This window comes from Girardinichthys multiradiatus, chromosome 3 (assembly GCF_021462225.1).
Source record: "Girardinichthys multiradiatus isolate DD_20200921_A chromosome 3, DD_fGirMul_XY1, whole genome shotgun sequence".
NCBI classification, from domain to species: domain Eukaryota; kingdom Metazoa; phylum Chordata; class Actinopteri; order Cyprinodontiformes; family Goodeidae; genus Girardinichthys; species Girardinichthys multiradiatus.
The window spans coordinates 9,168,646-9,190,085 of record NC_061796.1 but is presented as its reverse complement, the minus strand read 5'-3'; the positions used below and the strand labels follow the sequence as shown (position 1 = coordinate 9,190,085).

The 21,440-nt window shown below is 41.4% G+C and overlaps 1 protein-coding gene across 1 annotated transcript; it reads left to right on the top strand.

The window, feature by feature from the left end:
* Positions 1–2,974: 2,974 nt before the first annotated feature.
* Positions 2,975–20,961, top strand: mboat1 (membrane bound O-acyltransferase domain containing 1). The gene is made up of 14 exons (XM_047361379.1): positions 2,975–3,025; positions 3,113–3,241; positions 4,114–4,253; positions 4,464–4,541; positions 5,587–5,682; positions 11,091–11,146; positions 11,386–11,440; positions 13,099–13,291; positions 13,551–13,743; positions 13,958–14,061; positions 15,253–15,317; positions 15,429–15,561; positions 15,735–15,886; positions 18,057–20,961. The coding sequence occupies exons 2-14, from the start codon at positions 3,152–3,154 to the stop codon at positions 18,247–18,249; spliced, it is 1,548 nt and encodes a 515-aa protein (XP_047217335.1). The 5' UTR covers positions 2,975–3,025; positions 3,113–3,151; the 3' UTR covers positions 18,250–20,961.
* The last annotated feature ends 479 nt before the right edge of the window (positions 20,962–21,440 follow it).

Below are 21,440 nucleotides of genomic sequence, written 5' to 3'. Positions count from 1 at the left end.
GGACATTTTTAATGTTTGAATCAGAATTTATAAATGCAGAGATTTATTTAAAGTAAAAACTAAGGAAACGTTGTGCTCAGAGTACAAGTGGCAAAAAGAGTGAGCCAAAACAATACATTTAGAGGAAGAGATTTTAGTTTTTTAACATAAGTAATCGAGAGATTATAAAATCTTTCTGTTAAACCGGGAATTTAAAGATTATCTGTCTTTTCAAAACAAAATTAACCTTCAATGTCCTATTAGAGGGAAACATTTTATTATACACTGCTCAAAAAAATAAAGGGAACACTCAAATAACACATCCTAGATCTGAATGAATGAAATATTCTCATTGAATACTTTGTTCTGTACAAAGTTGAATGTGCTGACAACAAAATCACACAAATATCATCAATGGAAATCAAATTTATTAACCAATGGAGGCCTGGATTTGGTGCCACACACAAAATTAAAGTGGAGAAACACACTACAGGCTGATCCAACTTTCATGTAATGTCCTTAAAACAAGTCAAAATGAGGCTCAGTATTGTGTGTGGCCTCCAGGTGTCTGTATGACCTCCCTACAACGCCTGGGCTCCTGATGAGACGGATGGTCCCTGAGGGATCTCCTCCCAGACCTGGACTAAAGCATCTGCCAACTCCTGGACAGTCTGTGGTCCAATGTGACGTTGGTGGATGGAGCGAGACATGATGTTCCAGATGTGCTCAATCGGATTCAGGTCTGGGGAACGGGCGGGCCAGTCCATAGCTTCAATGTCTCCATCTTGCAGGAACTGCTGACACATTCCAGCCACATGAGGTCTAACATTGTCCTCCATTAGGAGGAACCCAGGGTCAACCACACCAGCATATGGTCTCACAAGGGGTCTGAGGATCTCATCTCGGTACCTAATGGCAGTCAGGCTACCTCTGGCGAGCACATGGAGGGCCATGCAGGCCTCCAAAGAAATACCACCCCACACCATCACTGACCCACTGCCAAACTGGTCATGCTGAAGGATGTTGCAGGCAGCAGATCTCTCTCCACGGTGTCTCCAGACTCTGTCACGTCTGTCACATGTGCTCAGTGTGAATCTGCTTTCATCTGTGAAGAACACAGGGCTCCAGTGGCGAATTTGCCAATCCTGGTGTTCTCAGGCAAATGCCAAGCGTCCTGCACGGTGTTGGGCTGTGAGCACAACCCCCATTTGTGGACGTCGGGCCCTCATACCATCCTCATGGAGTTGGTTTCTAACCGTTTGTGCAGACACATGCACATTTGTAGCCTGCTGGAGGTCATTTTGCAGGGCTCTGGCAGTGCTCCTCCTGTTCCTCCTTGCACAAAGGCAGAGGTAGCGGTCCTGCTGCTGGGTTGTTGCCCTCCTACGGCCTCCTCCACATCTCCTGGTGTACTGGCCTGTCTCCTGGTAGCGCCTCCAGGCTCTGGACACTACGCTGACAGACACAGCAAACCTTCTTGCCACAGCTCGCATTGATGTGCCATCCTGGATGAGCTGCACTACCTGAGCCACTTGTGTGGGTTGTAGAGTCCGTTTCATGCTACCACGAGTGTGAAAGCACCACCAACATTCAAAAGTGACCAAAACATCTGCCAGAAAGCATCGGTACTAAGAAGTGGTCTGTGGTCCCCACCTGCAGAACCACTCCTTTATTGAGTATGTCTTGCTAATCACCAAAGATTTCCCCCTGTTGTCTATTTCATTTGCACAACAACATGTGAAACTGATGGTCAATCAGTGTTGCTTCCTAAGTGGACAGTTTGATTTCACAGAAGTTTGATTTACTTGGAGTTATATTGTGTTGTTTAAGTGTTCCCTTTATTTTTTTGAGCAGTGTATTTGACCATTAAGTTGTAGATCTTGGAGAAGGTTCAATTTCTTGCCCCTCAACATTTAAATAATTTTCCAACATAAATCATAATTAGATATACTTTAGCAAGTCTGAATTTACTATAATGTAACTTACACAACTGGATGCTATTGCATCAGTTGGAATTGTGCACAAGATGAACACAAGTTAGTTTCCTGTAATACTGAACTAGAAATCATCAGTTAAAGTGTCGCCAAATTCCACTTATTAGCTAGGAGATTATTCAGAAACTAAATATATTCCCTTTTTTTACCATGCATTGGAGATCATAATGATAAGCTGAAATCTATGCACAACTAAGCTAACTAGTAAATCTACTTTCAGTATGTACAAGTGAGCAAAAGATCAAAAACCTGATTTCGGTGTATTCCACAAATCTAGAACCAACCTTAATAATCCAAGAAACACTATTTTAAAGATCTAATTATTATTTCTGCTTATAGATATTAAATGATTTGAAAATAGATTTTTCACCTATGTTCAAAAGTCATATGGATAACAAAGTAAGCCATCTTTCTTATTTTAAGTCACTGAGATACTTTGTCATACACATTTTCAACTTACAGAGTTAAATGTGGTTTTGAATAAATTAATTCTGCATCCATACTCTAGATTTCGCATTTACTTGTTTTACGTGGGATTTCCAAGGACAAATCACAATTTATCAGGCGAAGCTTTTGATAAAATCTTGTTTCCACATTACTTTATGTCTGTTGTAAAGATAGTCTGAATTTCACCGGAAGTGATGTTAAACAGTTGCCATTCTGTTTAAAAGAACAAGACGAGCGAGAAGTAAGTTTACAGACAATGTGCCGTCAGTCATTTTCTACCGCTTATTCCATAGTGGGTCACGGGGGAGCTGGTGTCTATCTCCAGCAGTCTATGGGCGAGAGGCGGGGTACACCCTGGACAGGTCGCCAGTCCATCGCAGGGCAAACAATGTGCCGTATTTTTTTTAAAATATGTTTACTGGTAACTACATGTTATCAAAGCGTCGCTCCTTCGGGATACTGATTGTGAAAAAGTTTCCACATACCTTTATTTTGAAAGCAGCGACCGGAACAAGTATCGGTTCTTATTACGTTGCGCTTGATGTAGAGAAAAACTGCGAGAGGGAGGAGAGAGCGGAGGATTGTCCCCACTGTTCACCGGACAGGTTTGGCTTGTCACACGCCCTGTGAGGCAGAGCAATGTATTTCACTCACTGACAATATCACGGAGGGGTTTTCTTTTCATTAAAAAGCCGCGAAACTGTGGCGTCGTGACTGAAAAACGACACAGGATGGACGAACGGGAAGATGCAATGTTTAAAACCACTGGTTCCAAGTGGCTTCTCCCTGTCAGTGGATACCTGGGCTTATCTCTGGACCAGGTAGGACAAACTGGACACGAGTCAAGCTCATATCGCAGAAACAAAATTAAACGTAAATGTAGGCGCGGTAATGGTTAATGTTTGGGCTTATAGAATTAAACCTTGAGTTTGTGAGGAGACGTTTACGCCATCCTTGTTGTGAATGACGTCAGAGACTAGACGTTCATTCATGTCCAAAATCAATACCGTAGCTGGCCTGTTTCAATTACGAAGCATACATATTTAGCGCCTTATCGCAGGTTGATATTACAGGTAATCGTCGGGGAGCGCCACCAGAAAGTCTCCAAAGTGTGGCTAGTTCACCAATAATATTCAAACCAAAATGCCATCACTGCTCTGTCATGGAGGTTTAATTATGCTCCTCGTCGGTGAGCAGCCAGGAGTTTCTATCAAACACAACATATGACTTAAGTAAATAAATAATTTTTAGAAACCTGTCTTCCTCTCTCTTAATGTCATGTTCCTAAACAATATGACCTGGATCCCCAATCCTGACTATCTCTGTAGAATTAATACTTCCTAGATCAGGGGTCTGCAACCTTTACAATCCAAAAAGTCTTCTTTTGTCCTCTTCATACTGGAGGAAATTTGTCTTGAGCCACAGAACTTAGCTGACCCTTGGAAAAAAAACATTCTTTTTAAGTGTATATGTTGCTTATCTGGTTAAGGTTATTTTTTAATTCTAGGTTTTAGAACAAATAATAAAAACACACAATAGATAGATAGATAGATAGATAGATAGATTTTGTGTTATATTGCTCATAATGAGTGAGATTTTATACACTGTGGAGCCTCATTTTGGGGTGGCCATGACAAAGCCTCGCTCTAGACTCATCGATTACCTTTTGTGATCCCCCACCCCTCCAATGCAGGTAAATTTCCTAGCCTGCCAGCTATTCGCCCTGGTTGCTGCCTTCTGGTTTCGTCTCTACCTCAGTCATGCGAGCTCCATAGTCCGGCACGCCGTCGCCACGCTCCTTGGGATCTTTTTTCTCTTCTTCTGCTTTGGATGGTACTGTATAATACTGTCCCACTGATGTGCCTCATATGGAGTATTGTCTAATCAGAGACAGTTGACATGATTCTTGTAGGTAAAAAGAACAAAATCTGGTAGCACAGGATGCATTTTTTAAATACTTGACAGCTGTACTGATAAATGCACTAAATCTCTCTATCTTACTTTGCAGCACTGTTTATTGATTGTGTTTGTTCTTTTCTGCAGGTATTCAGCTCATATTCTAGCTGTGGTGGCTGTAAACTATTTGTTCATCATTAAAGCTGACCTTAACAATGTACACAGGCAAGTGTTTTTCTTCATACATTTAAGGAAATGTGTCAGGAGCCACCTGTCATGTTTCCAGACCTGACAATCATGTCTGTGATTTCTACACATGACTCCTATCAGTTCGTTAAGCAATCCTAGTTACTCTTGATTTCAGGTTGATCTTGTCAGACTAGATCAGTCCCTCCCAGAAACTATTAACAACTACAGGTGGACTTACTTTACCCAGTGACCATGACGGCAATAATTTATTTCTTGTAGAACATTGTTGGATCTTTTTTTTAGTGTCTTGTAGGTTTAATAGTTTAACAGTTTAAAGTCCTTGTGTCTATGCATTCCCACACTTAACATTTGTGCACTGGAGTCAGCCACATAATTCATCTTTATATGATTATTGTCTCCAAAACCTCAAAGCTAATGAGGAACATGCCAGGTGTTAGGCAGCCTGATTTTCCCGAACAATAAAGAAATCAGCATTACTGTATTAACCGTAGATGAAACCTTTCGAAAACCACGCCTCCATCTCCTTCCTACCACTTGACAGTTCTGTCTGCTTTGTGGTGACCTAAAACATAAAATGCCAATAAAATACATTGTAGTTTGTGGTTGTTTCGTGGTACAACGTGGAAATGTTTAAGGGGTGTGAATACTTAACCTCGAGATTCTTCTTGACTTCAAAAAATAAATCTTTTCTCTTTCAGACTATAGATGGCAGTAAAATGGAAAAACCTTTCAAAAACCAAAAAGAAACGGAAATAACTAGAAATGGAAACTCACAGAGCCAGAGAGCCTGTAGGGTACTCATGTGGCAATCATCCTGTCCAGGCAGTTTGAAGGATCAAACCCCTCCTTTTCTCCTAATATTTCTCACAGTTTCTTAAGAGCTTTATCAGCAAAAATGGTTTTCTAAGAAGTGTCGCGAAATACTCCAGCACTTAGAGATTGTGAGTCATCTAATGACTCACAGAGGTGGAAAAAGCCTCCTGTAATTTCTGCAATCATTCCTATGGAATATCTGAATGGCTTTTGGTCTGCATTACTAATGTTTACTCCTCCCACACAGGTACTCCATGGTGACAGCTATGGGCTATCTTACAGCGTGTCACATGAGTCGAGTCTTCATCTATAACTACGGCATACTTTCCACGGACTTCTCCGGGTGAGGACGAACTAAATTGTTTTGTTGCCTCGGTTGTTATGCTTCGCCACACCTTCTTGATGTTCGGTTGTAGAACAGCTCCTTTGTTGCCAGTGAACTTTTTCAAACAGCGAGCGTTCCGCGGTCGCCACAGCCTTGTGTAAATATAACCCCACTGGTTTGAATGGAGCAGGAAGAGCTGCTCACAGTTGACACTGTCCATCCAGGTACAGTGAACTGTACTTCAGTTGTGTCTGAAGAGTGAGCACTCTTGTTGTGATTTTCTTTATGTGGTGTGTTTGATTGTTGTGTGTTGGGGTCAGGAAGGAGTTCAAGCAGGAAGGTGAGATCAGATTACCTTCCACAGAAGGTGTCCCCCCCCCCCCACCCCCCCCCCCCCCCCCATTGGATCGAACCTTCATAGGAGTTCTTGGAGAAATGCAATTATTCAATATAAAGCAGATATGAGTTGGATTAAATAACGTTGGTACTGCATTATATCATTTGAAACATTAATTCCAGGTAAAATGTGTGTTTTCAGAATACTTTTTTCACTTCGATTTTATAAAGGGAACAGTAAACTTTAGTCCCCAGTGTTTTTGCTTCGTTCCACTGTAGATGAACTGGTTGGCAGCCTCAGTTGTCCTCCGTGTGACTTTGCTTCCAGCCAGGCCTGTGAGCCAGCTCATCCTACGGTCATATATTGAATTAGGCATCCAACTCTGTCAGGCTTTTTTTTTTTTTTTTTGTTTTTTCTTCATAGCCACTCTGTATGAAGGGTTGGGAATCTCAGAAAGCATATGCAGTACCTGTCCAGAATAAACTGAGAAATCTTAGCAGATGATGTTTTGGGACTTCCACATAGTATTTGCACCCCTTGAATCTTTGACGTTATAACCACAAACCTTAGTGTATTTTATGAGGATTTTATTTGATAGACCAACACAAATTGGTGCATAATAGTGGAGCAAAATCACACATGCATTAAAAAATTTTTTGCAAATACTCGTCATACTCGTAATAGTTGTCTTCCGCTTTATCCGGGACCGGGTCGCGGGGGCAGCAGACTCAGCAGAGACGCTCAGACATCCCTCTCCCCAGAGACCTCCTCCAGCTCCTCCGGGGGGAGCCCAAGGCGTTCCCAGGCCAGCCGAGAGACATTGTCCCTCCAGCGTGTCCTGGGCCTCCTCCCGGTGGGACGTGCCTGGAACAGGCGTCCAGGAGGCATCCGGTATAGATGCCCGAGCCACCTCAACTGGCTCCTCTCGATGTGGAGAAGCAGCGGCTCTGCTCCTCACCCTATCTCTAAGGGAGTGCCCAGCCACACTACGGAGGAAGCTCATTTCAGCAGCTTGTATCCGTGATCTCGTTCTTTCGGTCATGACCCAAAGTTCATGGCCATAGGTGAGGGTAGGAACGTAGACCGACCAGTAAATCAAGAGCTTCGCTTTTCGGCTCAGCTCTCTCTTCACCACAATGGACCGGCACAGCGCCCCCATTACTGTGGCAGCCGCACCGATCCGTCTGTCGATCTCCCGCTCCATTTTTCCCTCACTCGTGAACAAGACCCCGAGATACTTAAACTCCTCCACTTGAGGCAGGAACTCCCCTCCAACCTGAAGAGGACAAGCCACCCTTTTCCGGTCGAGAACCATGGCCTCGGACTTGTAGGAACTGATCTTCATCAAAGCCCCTTCACGCTTGGCTGTGAACCGCCACAGCGCATGCTGTAGGTCTTGGCTAGAGGGGGCCGTCAGGACCACGTCATCCGCAAAAAGAAGAGACGAAATCCTCTGGTCCCCAAACCAGACCCCCTCCGGCCCTTGGCTGCGCCTAGAAATCCTGTCCATAAAAGTTATGAACAGGACCGGCGACAAAGGGCAGGCCTGCCGGAGTCCAACATGCACCGGGAACAGGTCCGACTTAGTGCCGGCAATGCGAACCAAACTCCTGCTCCGCTCGTACAGGGACCGGAAGGCCCCTAATAAAGGGCCCCCGATTCCGTACTCCTGGAGCACCCCCCACAGGGCACCACGAGGGACACAGTCGAATGCTTTCTCCAGGTCCACAAAACACATGTGAACTTTTCGATCAACTTTTTGATCTACAAACAGAACACAATGTGTGGAGTGAAACTTAACACCACACATCAACTGGAACATGGTGGTGGTAGCATCATGCTGTGGAGATGCTCTTCTTCAACAGGGACAAAAAAAACCTCTTAGCGTTGATGAGAAGAGGGATGGAGCTACAGACTGAAAAATACTTGAGGAAAACCGGTTACTGGCTGCAAAAGACTTGAGACCTGGGACGAGGTTTACCTTCTACCAGGACAAAGGCCCTAAACGTACAGCCAGAACTACAAGGGGAATGGTTTAGATAAAAGCACATTCATGTGTTAGAACGGCCTAATCAAAGTCCTGAATTAAGTCCAACTCAAAATCTGTGACAAAACATAAAAATTGATGTTCATCGTAAAAAAAAAAAACAAATGGGCAATTTCTAGATGTGCAAAGCTGGTAGTGGCACAGGCCAAAATAAAGACCCCTATATTTGTAGCAAACAGAAGTTCTACAAAGTATTCACTCAATGAGACTGAATGCAAATGCATGCCACTCTTTTCAGATTTGTATTTGTAAAAAAAAAATAAATAAAACAGCATAATTTTTCTTCCACAACAATAAACTATTTTATTTTAGTCTTTCCCATCAAATCCCAGTGAAATACATGAAAGTTTGTGGTTGTAATGTGCTAAAGGTGGAAAAGGTTGATACATATGCAAAGCACTGGGAAACGAAATCATCGTGGTGCTCTGATCGTCTGCTTCTGTGTTGTTGTTTTTTTGCAGAGAGAGGTTCTGGTTGGTTCGGATTAACCTGTAAGGTTTTATGCTCATGGACTTCTCCATGAGATAATTATTGTACAGTCTGCAGGTAAAATTGAGTGTGTGGACCACAGTGGTGGAGCAGTAAGCATGCTGTGTGGTAATTATGCTTCTTTTACACCCCCAACCCCCTGCCAATTTCTGATGAGCTGGCACTGCCAGCCGCATGGCCTGCCCCCTTTCTTCCACAGCTTTCCATGCATACAATGCAGCCCACTCAGAGAGAGGAATGAGAGTGTGTTTGTGTCAGGGGGAGAGAGATGCAGTGTATACATGCCTTTGTGAACACACGCTATCACATTCCTGCGACAGAGAGATCCGTATGTGAATGAAACCAGGAGAAGGTGTGGGAGAATTGAAGTTTTGGACTCTGTATGTCAGGTCGCTTCTCATCAGGCACTTTTGAGGATAGTATATTGCGATAGAAGGCAGTATTCGAAGAAAAACGTATTAAAACTGAAACTGCATGACACTAAAACTGAGGGGAGAAGACACTGCTGTTTTGATGCTGTAGAAACTTTAGGTTGTGTTTTTTCACAAGCTAAAAAGTGGAGGTAGATGGTTCAAATAGAGAAGATGATTCAGCCAAACTCAGAGGATTAGAAGAAATAGCACAGGATTAATAAGTGACCTGCTTTGGCTCTACTGAGACAGAACGCTGAGATTCACCAAAGAAAATACACTCTGTAGCCTCCAAACAGCAAACTCTAACCAAGAAATGGCTCTAATAAATGTCAGAAAATGACCTTGTTTTAGAAAAAAATCCTGCTGCTAAAGCAGCGAGACTGTTTAGAGGTACCATGGTTCCTGCCTTTTGAAATAACTTCAGTTATGTTGTGTACTTGTCCTATGGATAACCCTTAATTTGATATTTGCTGGTGTTTTAGAGCACACCCTCTAACATCAGTGTTGCTCAAAGCTGGATCACAATAGAATCAACCAGTGATCTTACTCATGCCTCTGAAGTATCTCAGTTTACACCAAATTATGATTTTAAAAGGTCTTCAAAACTGTTTAAAATGTTTTTAATGCATCCATCCATGGATGTTGGTAATGAGGGGTTTGGGCTCTGATGCTCAGAGCTCATCATAATAATCTCCTGTTTGTAATTCCAGGCTCTTGTTCAGTACATAGTAATGTGGCCAATGTCACCTAAGCAGACGTTGTAGTTTTGTTTTACTTCATTTCCATTTATTCTGTGTAAAGATGTTGCAAAATGTGCATTAAACTGGTCTTCAACTATAGTGCCAAAATATCACTTTAAAAAATGTCTTTAATTTGAGCCCATTTTATTTAGAGGACAAAAACTAAATATTAGTACTCCTGCTGTCAATACTTTGTACAATACTTTTCCATTAGGGCAGTTCTTAGTCCTCTCTAGTAACATTTGACAAGAATGGAGCAAACAGAGAAAAAGGATCTTTGCTCAGTTTTTCTAGATGGCCCAGAGCCCTTCGGCCTCTCTTCTGCACTCTCCTCCTCGGCTCAGCCGCAGGTTTCTACAGGAATGAGGTCTGAAACAGCTGCCTTGCATGTAGATAGGGTCTGATGGTTGTTATGGAGACTTGGTGACCAGATGTACTTTTTTTAATGAATTTTTATCTAACAGTGAGCTTTGGGGATTTTTCTGCCCTCCCGTACCAACCTTGCTCACTGTGCGTAGTGGCAGCATTAATATTGGCCTATGAGTCCAGCCTAGTGACCAGTGGCAAAGAGAATGAGCCTCTGTGTCATGTCATATTTATACCTCCGGAAAACCGAAAGTCATGAATAAATAATTAGAAGTTCCTAGAAAGTCTGATTATTAAAATAAATAAATGAATAAAATAAAGTTCATCCATCCATCAATTTTCTGTCCCACCTGATCCTTGCAGGATCTCAGTGTCTGTCTCCAGCAGCCAGTAGGGTGGAGGTTGGCACCCCATCGCAGGTTAAAGTAAAGCAACACAAAATTGATTTTATAGGGGTATCAGCCATTGTGCTACTGGTAATTCTCTTACAAACCCTCTTTTCTTTAACATGGGACTTTTTCTCCCCACCAATTCAAAAATAGACTCAAACTGGAGGTTGGAATTTTCTAAAACTTCCAGTCTTAGAAAATGCTACGGCAAGAAAATGTTTATCTATTTTAAGGCTTTTTAAATAACTTTACCAGGGGTGCCAGTAACTCTGGCTGTAACTGTATCTGCAAGGGCTCTGCACTTTCTAGATGTTTTTCTCTAAATTTAAATATAAATGTTGCTTTTGGCAGCATTCCTGTAAAACCTATTTCTTTTTGAGCCTTCCTTGTGTTCTAAGCTCCCATCATCAATTTTCCTTAGATGTTTCAAAGTTGCTTTTATGTAACAAGTCTCTCCTGCCACCCAGATGTGAAATCAGAGACACTCTGGCCCGTTACTTTTATCACTGCACATAATTCTGTTCATCATTTGCATAGATTGTATTTTTTCCTATTTTGGTGTTTTAATTTAATTTGTTATAAATATTTCACAATCTCTAAAACCTAATTAATCAATAAACTGATGCTCCTCCTCTTTCTGCACAGACCTTTGATGATTGTAACCCAGAAGATAACCACACTCGCCTTCCAGCTCCATGATGGTAAGACACCAAAATATTTCCATAGAAACACAAACAACAGCTCAACAAATGCAGGGCAGCCATTTTTAAAGTCTGCAAAAAGCTCTCTGGATAATCTGAATTTCTGAGCTGTTGTAAACAAGAAAAGTCATGTTTTGATATTAACCAGTGGTTCCCTTCTAATTTGAATGTTTCTAAAAACGTATTGCAGAGTGGAGAACAGTTTTAGATTTTTTTCATTTTTTATGATATTATTTCAGGCATCTGTAAGAAAAGCGAGCAGCTGACATCGGAGCAGAAGCATGTGGCTATACGGTAAGTTTTCCCTGAAAGACGGTTTCAGTTGCTCTCACCCTCTCTTTTTCTGTCAAGCATCAATGGAATAAATAGGAAGGAGGTCTGGTATAAAAACTAGAGGATTGTATCTGAACTAACACCTTATTTAAAGAGTAAATAACATTTTCTTTTCTTTTAGCAACAAAGGACAATGACAAGGAGGTGAAATCATGGTGAATAGCCTGTTCCTAAAAGCAGCATGCTGTAAACTTTGAACAAAAACATCATTTTGCATGAAACATCTTACATTTTTCTGCATGCGAATTCAAATCAGTCATCAACCACGCATGACCAATTAAATATAAACTGCGTGTAAAAACAAGAAGGATTTAAACATAAAGATTAGTGTCACACTTGCTGGTTATAAATCTTCAATTACTGTTGTTAGTTTACAACCTGACCTTTATTGTCTTTTAATGTGACCTCTCTGACCAGAGGGTCAGGAGCAAAGTTACTTTTTGTTACCTGAAGCGTTCCAGTGTAAGTTTAATTCACCTGAAAGGAATAACAGCTTTGTAGGGCAGTTATTTTTGTTTTCATCTAAAAGTGGCAAGAAAATATACAACACCTTAGAAAAGTATTCACTCCCCCTTTAACTTTTGCACATTTTGGCATGTTCTAGTGGGGATTCTATGTGATAGAAGTAGCACATAAGTGAGAAGTGGAAGGAAAATGATGCATGGTTTTGACAATGTTTTACCTATAAATTTCTGCAGACTGTCATCTGTTTTTGTATTCTGCCTCCTGAGTCAGTACTGTAAATCCACCTTCTGCTGCAAGTACAGCTGCTACTTGTTTGGGGTTCTTTGCAAAATGGCTCAAGCTTAGTCAGACACCTGGACAATGGATGGACTTTGACTGGGCCGTTCAAACACACGAACGCGGTTTGATTTAAGTCCTTCCACTGTAGTTCGGACTGTATGAGTAATGTCATTGTTCTGCTGGAACGTTGACCTTTCTTCCAGGATTGCCCTGTATTTAGCTCCATCCATCGTCCTTTCAGCTCAAACCAGCTTCTCTGTCCTGTCCTGTGGAAGAAATGCATCCCACAGCATGATGCAGCTACTGCCATGTTTCACTTTAGGGATGGTGTGTTCATTGTTCCATCCACTTCAAACTGTTTAGTTTTGGTCTCAGTCCAACCAGACCATATTTGTTAAAATATTTGCTGTGAGCCCTCCATGGCATTTGGCAAACTGTAAATAAGATGGTTTTCTTGTTGTTATTTTTATAATAAAACCACATCTTTGGAGTCCATGACTAAAAGCTGCCTTGTCTCTTTGTTCTCTTCTTCTTTTGATTAATGCTCTACTTTCCCAGGGCTGAATGCAAATGCATGCCACATTTTCCAAAGTTTTATTTGTACAAAAAAAAAGGTTTAAACCGTGTATTATTTCTCTTCCACTTCATGGTTATGTACTGCTCACATAAAATCTCAATTAAATACATAAGCGTTTGGGGTTGTAATGTGATAAAATGGGGAAATGTTCAGTGGAATGGACTGCAGCAATAATGGAGCACCTGACCTCAAGTGATCAGACATAACATTAACAGATCGACTGCCTCAATTTTTCTTTTTTGTTGATTTTTAGAAGAAAGAAAAATCTATTTTAATTTGCTTTTCGTTCTCTCTCCAGTGTGAGGCCGTCTCTCATTGAGTATCTGAGTTATAATCTGAACTTCCTGAGTGTCTTGGTCGGGCCTTGCAGCAACTATAGGGACTACGTTGACTTCATAGAGGGCAAACACATCAGCTGCAGGCTAAAGCAGCACCCTGGAACGTGTAACGGGCAGAACGGTTACGACAAGACACCTGACCTATCCCCTCTTGTAAGTTCATCAAGCCATGTGTGGCTGAAGCGTCGCTGAAATGTGAACTGAGCAAAGCCCAATCAGAAATAAACGTTGGGTTTTTCTTCTCTAAAAGGTTAAATCATAGACCTAAGTTATTAAAGTGAAACAAATTGAAATAAACTGTATGGATTTAATTATTTCCTTATGTTTTTGCTTTGTTTACGGTAGTTTATTGGTCCGTGTATAATTTTGAGCTTCTTCGATGTGTTTTGATGAAGCTGGATTTTTTTCCCAGAACGCAGTCTGTCGAAAGCTGCTGGTCTGCTGCGGCTGCATGTTCCTCTTCCTCGTTATCACTCGGTCGTTGCCGATTACTTATAACGCAGACAACCACTTTGTCGGTCACGCCTCCTTCCTCACCAGGCTCACCTATGCCTTCTTCTCCATACAAGCAGCAAGACCCAAGTTCTACTTTGCCTGGACGCTCGGTAAGCTCTGTGCATGTGCCCTGTCCCCTGATTAAATAGGGATTTAAAGCTACAACATAGACAAACATGTTAGCTCTTGAAAGTAAGTTATTTGTCAGCTTAGATTTTATAGAAGTTGGAATCTGTTGTGTATCCCCTCTTCTTTTTCCAACAATGTTTGATAGAGATTTGTATTTCTTCAGCCCTTAATGACTGTTTTCTTGTGTGTTTTCAGCTGACGCAGTAAACAATGCAGCAGGTTATGGTTTTCTGGGGATGGATGAGAGCGGAAAACCCTCATGGGACCTCGTCTCCAATCTCAACATAATAGGAATTGAAGTAAGTTCTTTGTTTCCCTTGAATAAAATAAAAAAAATAAAAAAAGTTCTGATGAGGTGTTTTCTTATGCAGATGAATGTCAAGTTTATTCTGGGTTTCTAATAATACATTTGAACCTTTCATTTTTTCACTGTGTAACAATGGTACAACATGCAACTACAAGAGTTGGTGGCAGAACTGTTGGGGAAATTTCTGTGATCCACGGAAGATCAAGTTTATAAATTCAGGTTCACATGTATACATACAGCTTCAGATCGACCACACACTTTATGTTGGCTGACTGGATGTTTGATTTCTCTTCTTCTCAGAAATGGTAGAGCTCGTTTAACTTGGTCATTGTTCTGACCCAAATCCAGCTTTTAAGCGTAGTCCTGAAGTTGCATCTAAAACTGGGCTCTGGGCTTTGGGAAGGCCATGCCCAATATAAAACTTTTAAAAGTAGTTTTTATCAACATGTAGGATCAATGTCCTTTTGGAACACCCCACTGTGCCCTTTTACTGTTTAACCTAAAAAGGTACTTTCCTCAGTGGAAAGAAAATTGGTTTTGGTGTTTCAGAATAAACCATCATAAAGTGAATATAATAATGAAAACAGGAATCTTCCACGTCACCTCAAATCCTCAGCTGAGATGGTTGAAACCTGGACACAGTTGGGTCTTCCAACAGGACAATGGTCTAAAACACAAACTGGTTTTGGAAACATTTAGCTTCTGGAATAGCCAATACCTCCAACTTACTAAAAAACATGTGGGCTATGTTTTAGTTAGATTTTTTATTAAAATGAGCTCTGCTAGATCTGATAAAAAGAGGTCAAACATCATGTCAGAATGCTGCTTGAAGTTTATGGTTTATGGTTACAATAGAATGTGGTTTCTCTGCAGCTTGCTAAGGGATTGTCAAATAATAGCTGTGTGTATGCGTACATTTGAGCTTGTATATGTAATTTTCACACTGTGAAACACACTATTCTTGTTTAAAACACACCGCAGTTGTATGATGTATTATCATTTCATCCTGAAAAAGAAGGTTTGAATGCATCAATTAAACACGACATTCATGCCAACAATGAGCATATGTAAAGTTTTGACCAGTAATGAATAATCTTTGAGCCTTTTCTAATTCATGCACGTTCGTGCATTCTGAACTTCGATCCCGATGGAAACACTTCCAACATTCACTGACTCTTTCCAGACGGCAACCAGCTTTAAGACCTTCATTGACAACTGGAATATTCAAACAGGAATTTGGCTCAAAACGTAAGTTCACAGAATAATATTGCAGACCCGTTCACACAATTTTACAGACAGAACCTAGAATAAATGTATGCTTCACTTAAAATATTCTTGTCATGTTCTACCTGTTCTCAGGGTGTGTTATGACCGAGCTCCGAAGCACCGCTTGCCGTTGACCTTCATCCTGTCTGCCCTGTGGCATGGTGTTTATCCAGGCTACTATTTTACCTTCCTCACTGCTATCCCCATTACCATAGCAGCAAGAGCTGTGAGTAAACCCCCTCCTTTGGAAATTCTGCACTGGAAAAAAGAAATTATGCAAATTGAAATTGAAGCTGAGTTTAAGCATATTATATGGCAACAGTTAATGTAAAATGGATCGTATTTGAATTTGTGTAGAAAAAGTTATTTATCTTTATTTTGTCTGTCTCTCTGCACCAGATACGGAGGTCCATTAGGCACTACTTCATTGGCTCCAAAGTCTTAAAGCTTTGTTACGACATTGTAACTTGGGCGGCAACCCAGCTAGCCATTTGCTACACTGTCATGCCTTTTCTTCTTCTCTCAGTAGAGCACACTATAGTTTACTACAGGTATGTATGACCTGCTATTAAACCGCATGGCACTGAATCTACAGTGCCTTGAAAAAGTAGTGAGCACTTCTCCTTTTCATAGATAATCCATCACACCTTGCAGGTGTGGCATATCAAGATGCTGATTAGACAGCATGATTATTGCACAGGTGTGCCTTAGGCTGGCCGCAATAAAAGACCACTCTGAAATGTGCTGTTTTGCTTTATTGGGGAGGTCTGAAAACCAGTCAGTATCTGGTGTAACTACCATTTGCCTCATGCAGTGCTGTATTGCACGTGATGATGTCAGCAGCCTAAACCTAAATAGTCATCCACAACTCTCCCCATCTGCGGAGAGGTTCTATGGTTGGCTGCTATCTCCTCTCTAGCTTCTGATTGCAGCAGGTACCAGACTTGCTCACATTCCAGGCTGGTGCTGAGAGCAGAGGGAACGACGCATTGATCTGCTCAGGAATGTCTGTTTTTTCGTACTGTGATCCCAGGACCAAACCTACCTTTCAACACTCCTCTCTTCTCCTCCACCAGCAGGCTCTGCTCCTCTGTTCAGTTTGGTTTTCTCCACCTTTTTTTCTGTTTTGTTTTGGCCATTTTACCAAACTAAACCTCATTATACAAGAAGGTAATTATAGTAAAAATGCTGAATTTTAATATTAATATGAAATAGATGCAGTATGAAAACTACCTGCATGGCATAAGCAAATCAAAATGATGAGCATGTAAATAAGCTACGGTCAAACATGTTGATGCTGCGTAACAATTAATCTTGTTTTGCTAAGTCGTCATGGTAAATGTTAGATGGTAAATGGCCAGTACTTGTATAGCACTTTATCAAGTCCCCAGAGACCTCAAAGCGCTTCACACTACAATCAGTCATTCACCGTGGTGTAGAATATAGCCACAGCTGCCCTGGGTCACACTGACAGAAGTGAGGGTGTCATACACAGGCGCCACCATCAGCAGGCAAGGCAGGTGAAGTGTCATGGCCAGGGACACAACAACTGAGACAGACAGAGCAGGGATACCGCTGCCCCCACCGTCACCCCATCATTCATTTCTGAATCCTATCGAAATTCTATCCTTGGTTTATTTCTCTCCATCGATTACTAGGAGCACATTTGTTTGTTTGTTGTTTTTTTAACAACCAATCACAGTCTTTGGTCTTTATGATGCTATCTGTTCACTAATGTTCTATAACAAGCTTCTGAGGCCTTCACAGAACAGCTTTTATTAGTCAGTCAGTCATTTTCTATTTTCTATACTGCTTATTCCATAGTGGGTCACAGGGGAGCTGGTGCCTATCTCCAGCAGTCTATGGGCAAGAGGCAGGGTACACCCTGGACAGGTGGCCAGTCCATCACAGGGAAACACACAAACAACCATGCACACACTCATTCATACACCTAAGGGCAATTTAGAGAGACCAATTAACCTAACAGGCATGTCTTTGGACTGTGGGAGGAACCTGGAGTACCCGGTGAGAACCCACACATGCACAGGGAGAACATGCAAACTCCATGCAGAAAGACCCCTGGCCAGGAATCGAACCCAGGACCTTCTTGCTGCAAGGCAACAGTGCTACCAACTGCGCCACCATGCAGCTTTTGTTATTATATTGAAAATAAATTCTACACATTTTAACTCTAATTACTAAGTAGGCAATGTCTAGAGGGCAATTGGATGAACTGGATTTTTTTTTAGGAGTATCAGAGAAAATGGACGCCGCAGTTGTCAGATTTGTATTTGTAGCGTTTCACAGCACTGCGTTTATTGTTAAATCCTGAGGTTCATGGTTCTGTGTGACACAGAAAGTGACACAGAAAGTAGTCTAGCTTGGTTAGCTGATTTGTTTAGGTGAACTTGCAAGTAAAACAGGCAACTTTGCACGCATTAAATATCTCAGAAGCTTTTACAAAAGGCTGGAAAAGAAAATCTTAAAACGTTTTGATAAATTAAATGGGTTTCCGGGCTTGCATGTCTGTTTCTGGAACGTTTTGGTGAGATTCACAGTTTCACAATGTTTTCTGATATCTATATTTATAAGAGAAGTGTGGATAAATTTGAAGGCTTTTCATGATGTAGGGACTATTTTAGCTAGCAATGCTCTTTGTGCTCAGTGTTTAAATGCCTATAACAAAAAAGTCACGCTTAGTTTTCCGTTTTTTTTCCCTAGATCTATGTACTTCCATGTCCACATCATCAGTATTCTGGCTGCAGTTGCCCTGCATCGGAAACATAAACCCAGAGAAACCTCCGCCGCCAACAATTCTGCTCCCCCCGTCTCCCTCTCCTCCTCTTCCTCCACGGCTGCGTGCCCAGCCCAGTGCCAGCCTGTCCACTCCAACAATAATGACAAAGAAAACTGAAAATCCCATCTTCACATGGTTCTTAACCAGGCATATAGTTTTCTTAGTGCGCTCTGCCTGCCTCAAATGTGAAAAAATGGATCTATTTATTTTTCTGACACAATATAGAAGATTCAGGCTGTATTCCTGATGCACTGGATGTACACAATAAGAGCCTTCAGCCATGTTAGACAATTAGGAGCCTGCACCAACAGCACACAGACTGTAAGGAGAAGCAAAATCTGAGGGAATATCTCTGATGCCACCCCTGCCATGATGGCTGACGTCTCTCCCAACCCCCCACCCCTGTTCCCTGAAGCTTTTCCACTCCTCCACCCACCTCGACACCAACGTGCCTGCTTCAACTGCAATAGCCGAATGTAAAAAGACAGCCCCCCCCCCCCAAACTGGTGAAGTGGGGGCTATTGCAGTAGGAGAGTGGCAAATACCAGAGCCCGTACACAGAGACTCATCCACAAACAGACTTGAGGAAGCAAATATGCACATGCTCCTCTGACATGCTTGCACTCAGTCACACTCTGATCGTACACAAAGGCTGGCCTTGTGAATTCACAAAAGAGGGTGCAGAGGGCACAGGGCTGCAGACGCTACGCCTACTTTACCCAGAGAATGTTTTCAATTTGTGTGGGTGAGTCTGTGAATGATGATTTGCCCACAGTTACACACCAACACCCGTTGTGTCCAGCAGTATTAGTCTCACTGCATTTAGAATGGGATGAGAACTACAGGAAATACTTGATGCAACGCAATCCCTGTAAAAGAAAAAGATTCATATTCATGATGCCACAGATAATCAGGAGCTAAATCTGTGACCTGCAGTAAACACGAGTAGAAAGGTTTTTGCGTAACTGTAATAAGAGATTTAATGGTGAAACACTGTTTTATAGGTTAGTGAATGTAATTTATCCGCTTTTCTTGTATCTCTTTCTCAGCTGAAGAGGTACCAATTTATTAGTGACACGGTTCTAAATGTGTTTAATCATGTGTTCGGGGCTGAATACCTATTACTATGATAGAAAGGAACTGCACAAGAAGTTGGGTTAAACGAGAAGAAACGTGCTTAGACTATCCATGGTTAGGCAGTAAACACTGGGCTCTGAGAAATGGACAATACGGAAAGAGAAGAGTTTGTTCTTAAACTGATTTTCCCTGTAGGACATGCCGATTGAACAGAGACATCTGGTGGTTGGTTGCAAAACCTAATCCGTTAAACAGTGAAAGGAATTTAGCTGAAACTGACTAAAATCCAGCTTCTTCCAACACTGTTTACCTGCTAGAAATCCTAAAATGTCGATTTTTGTTATCTTACAATTTTGTAACACTTGTTACCACTTTTGCACATTTTGAACTGATGTTTGTGTTTTGATCACAGATGAGGCTTTACTTAATTTACTTGATGATGTGTTTGGCCATTTTTAAATTGATGTGGTTGTTAATGGTGTTATCTGTAGGCTTATTGAAATTCCAGCTACATTTATATAAGTAGTTTATATATATATAAATGACCTAATGTCCAGTATTGATTTAAAAGACCTTATAGCAGGATGGCATGCCAACTCTGACTGTTTAATCCTGTCATACCCCCAGGTAGATGTGCATTGTGCCTGTCCTTGTTTCTGCTTATGTCAAAGATTGATCTTCTTCGCCTACTGTACTTAATTTATCAATCTTTAGAGTTATAAGTATTGATGTGCGATGTGAACATCCAGTTTGCAGAGAAATTGTGAACGTAGCGGTTCGTGTATGAATTACCTTGGCAAGTCCCGCCTTCTGCCATCCAGCAACCAATCAAATGTAGCAAATAAGGGTAATTCTGGGGTGAGATAAAATCACTGCAGTCCACCATAAAGCGTCCCTGTTCTCAGGAGCAAGCAGTGGGTCCCACTTACTCCACATGCATGAAAGCAATACAAAACCTGCTGACAGGTGCAACTGACAGGTTTCATTTGTTTTTATCTATGCTCCCCACTAATGCCACCCTGGTTAATTGCCCACATGGCACCAATCCATAATAGCTACTGGGTGGTGGCCTGAAAAAAGGATCGGAGAAAATAACATTAATGGAAGGGGAGGTATTCAACATTTTTAACTGAGAAGACATCAGTGCAATGTGCAATAAAACAAAAGCGGATGCAAGCAAAGGCTAAAAGAACTGAGTTCATTTTCTTACTAAATATTTTCAGCTAAAACATGGCATTATAATGATGTTAATTGTGTTAACCTTTAAATGCCTACCGGTAACTCACAGTGTATGAAGTTGCATTGATGACTAGTTGACTAGTTTTTTTTATTATAGACGTCAGTCTGGCGATACAGTGTTTAAGGCTGAGGCATGCAGGCTCTTCAAGAAATGCTGGGCATGTAACATGAAGCTTTCCCCACGCATAGGAACTTCTGAATTTATTGTTGTTAAAATAACACTGCATTGTTTATCTACATGTGAGTAAAGTGTCATGGGAGCAGGGAAAGGTGCGGCACATATACAGTATGAGTGTGTTGTCAGAATGAACAGCTATTTGAATGATTTAACACAATTTAATGAAGATTTGTTGTGTTGGCAGCCTTGCTATCTACATGCATTGACTGGAAGAGTGTCTGTTGGACTGTTTTATTTTATTATGACACCACTGATCCATTATTGTTTGTTTTAGAGGAAAAAGTGAGTGGTTAAACATTAATCTGAAAGTGAAATAAAGTTTTATTGAACAATAATGTAAACAAGCATCTTTTTGTGTCAGACTCGAGGAGTTGAACCCTCTCCATGCTGTAACCTCCCTGGTACCCACAGAAGAGTGGCTCCGTCTGTATGTATGTGTGTGTGTGTGTGTGTGTGTGTGTGCGCGCGCTGCCCCCCCCCCCCCCCCCGAGTTTATGGTTATCTCAAAATGACTAGAAAGAAACAGAAGTTGAGTAATCTTAACAACAAACATCACAATTACATCCAAAAATTGGTATGACTATATTACAAAAATGTGGTACAATAAAACCTGCACAAACAAGATTTTATAGATAAAACATTCTCAGCATGAGAAAACCAGTCGGATGTTAAAAAACAAATCTGGCTAAATTAATTTTAAATTAGCATCAAGGTGGATAACTGACCTCTCTGCAGAGGGTGTCTGTATCCATTTCTGAGTAAGAAAAGGTTTTACAAACTAAATCCATATTGTTTGGGGAAGCTGCATGACATA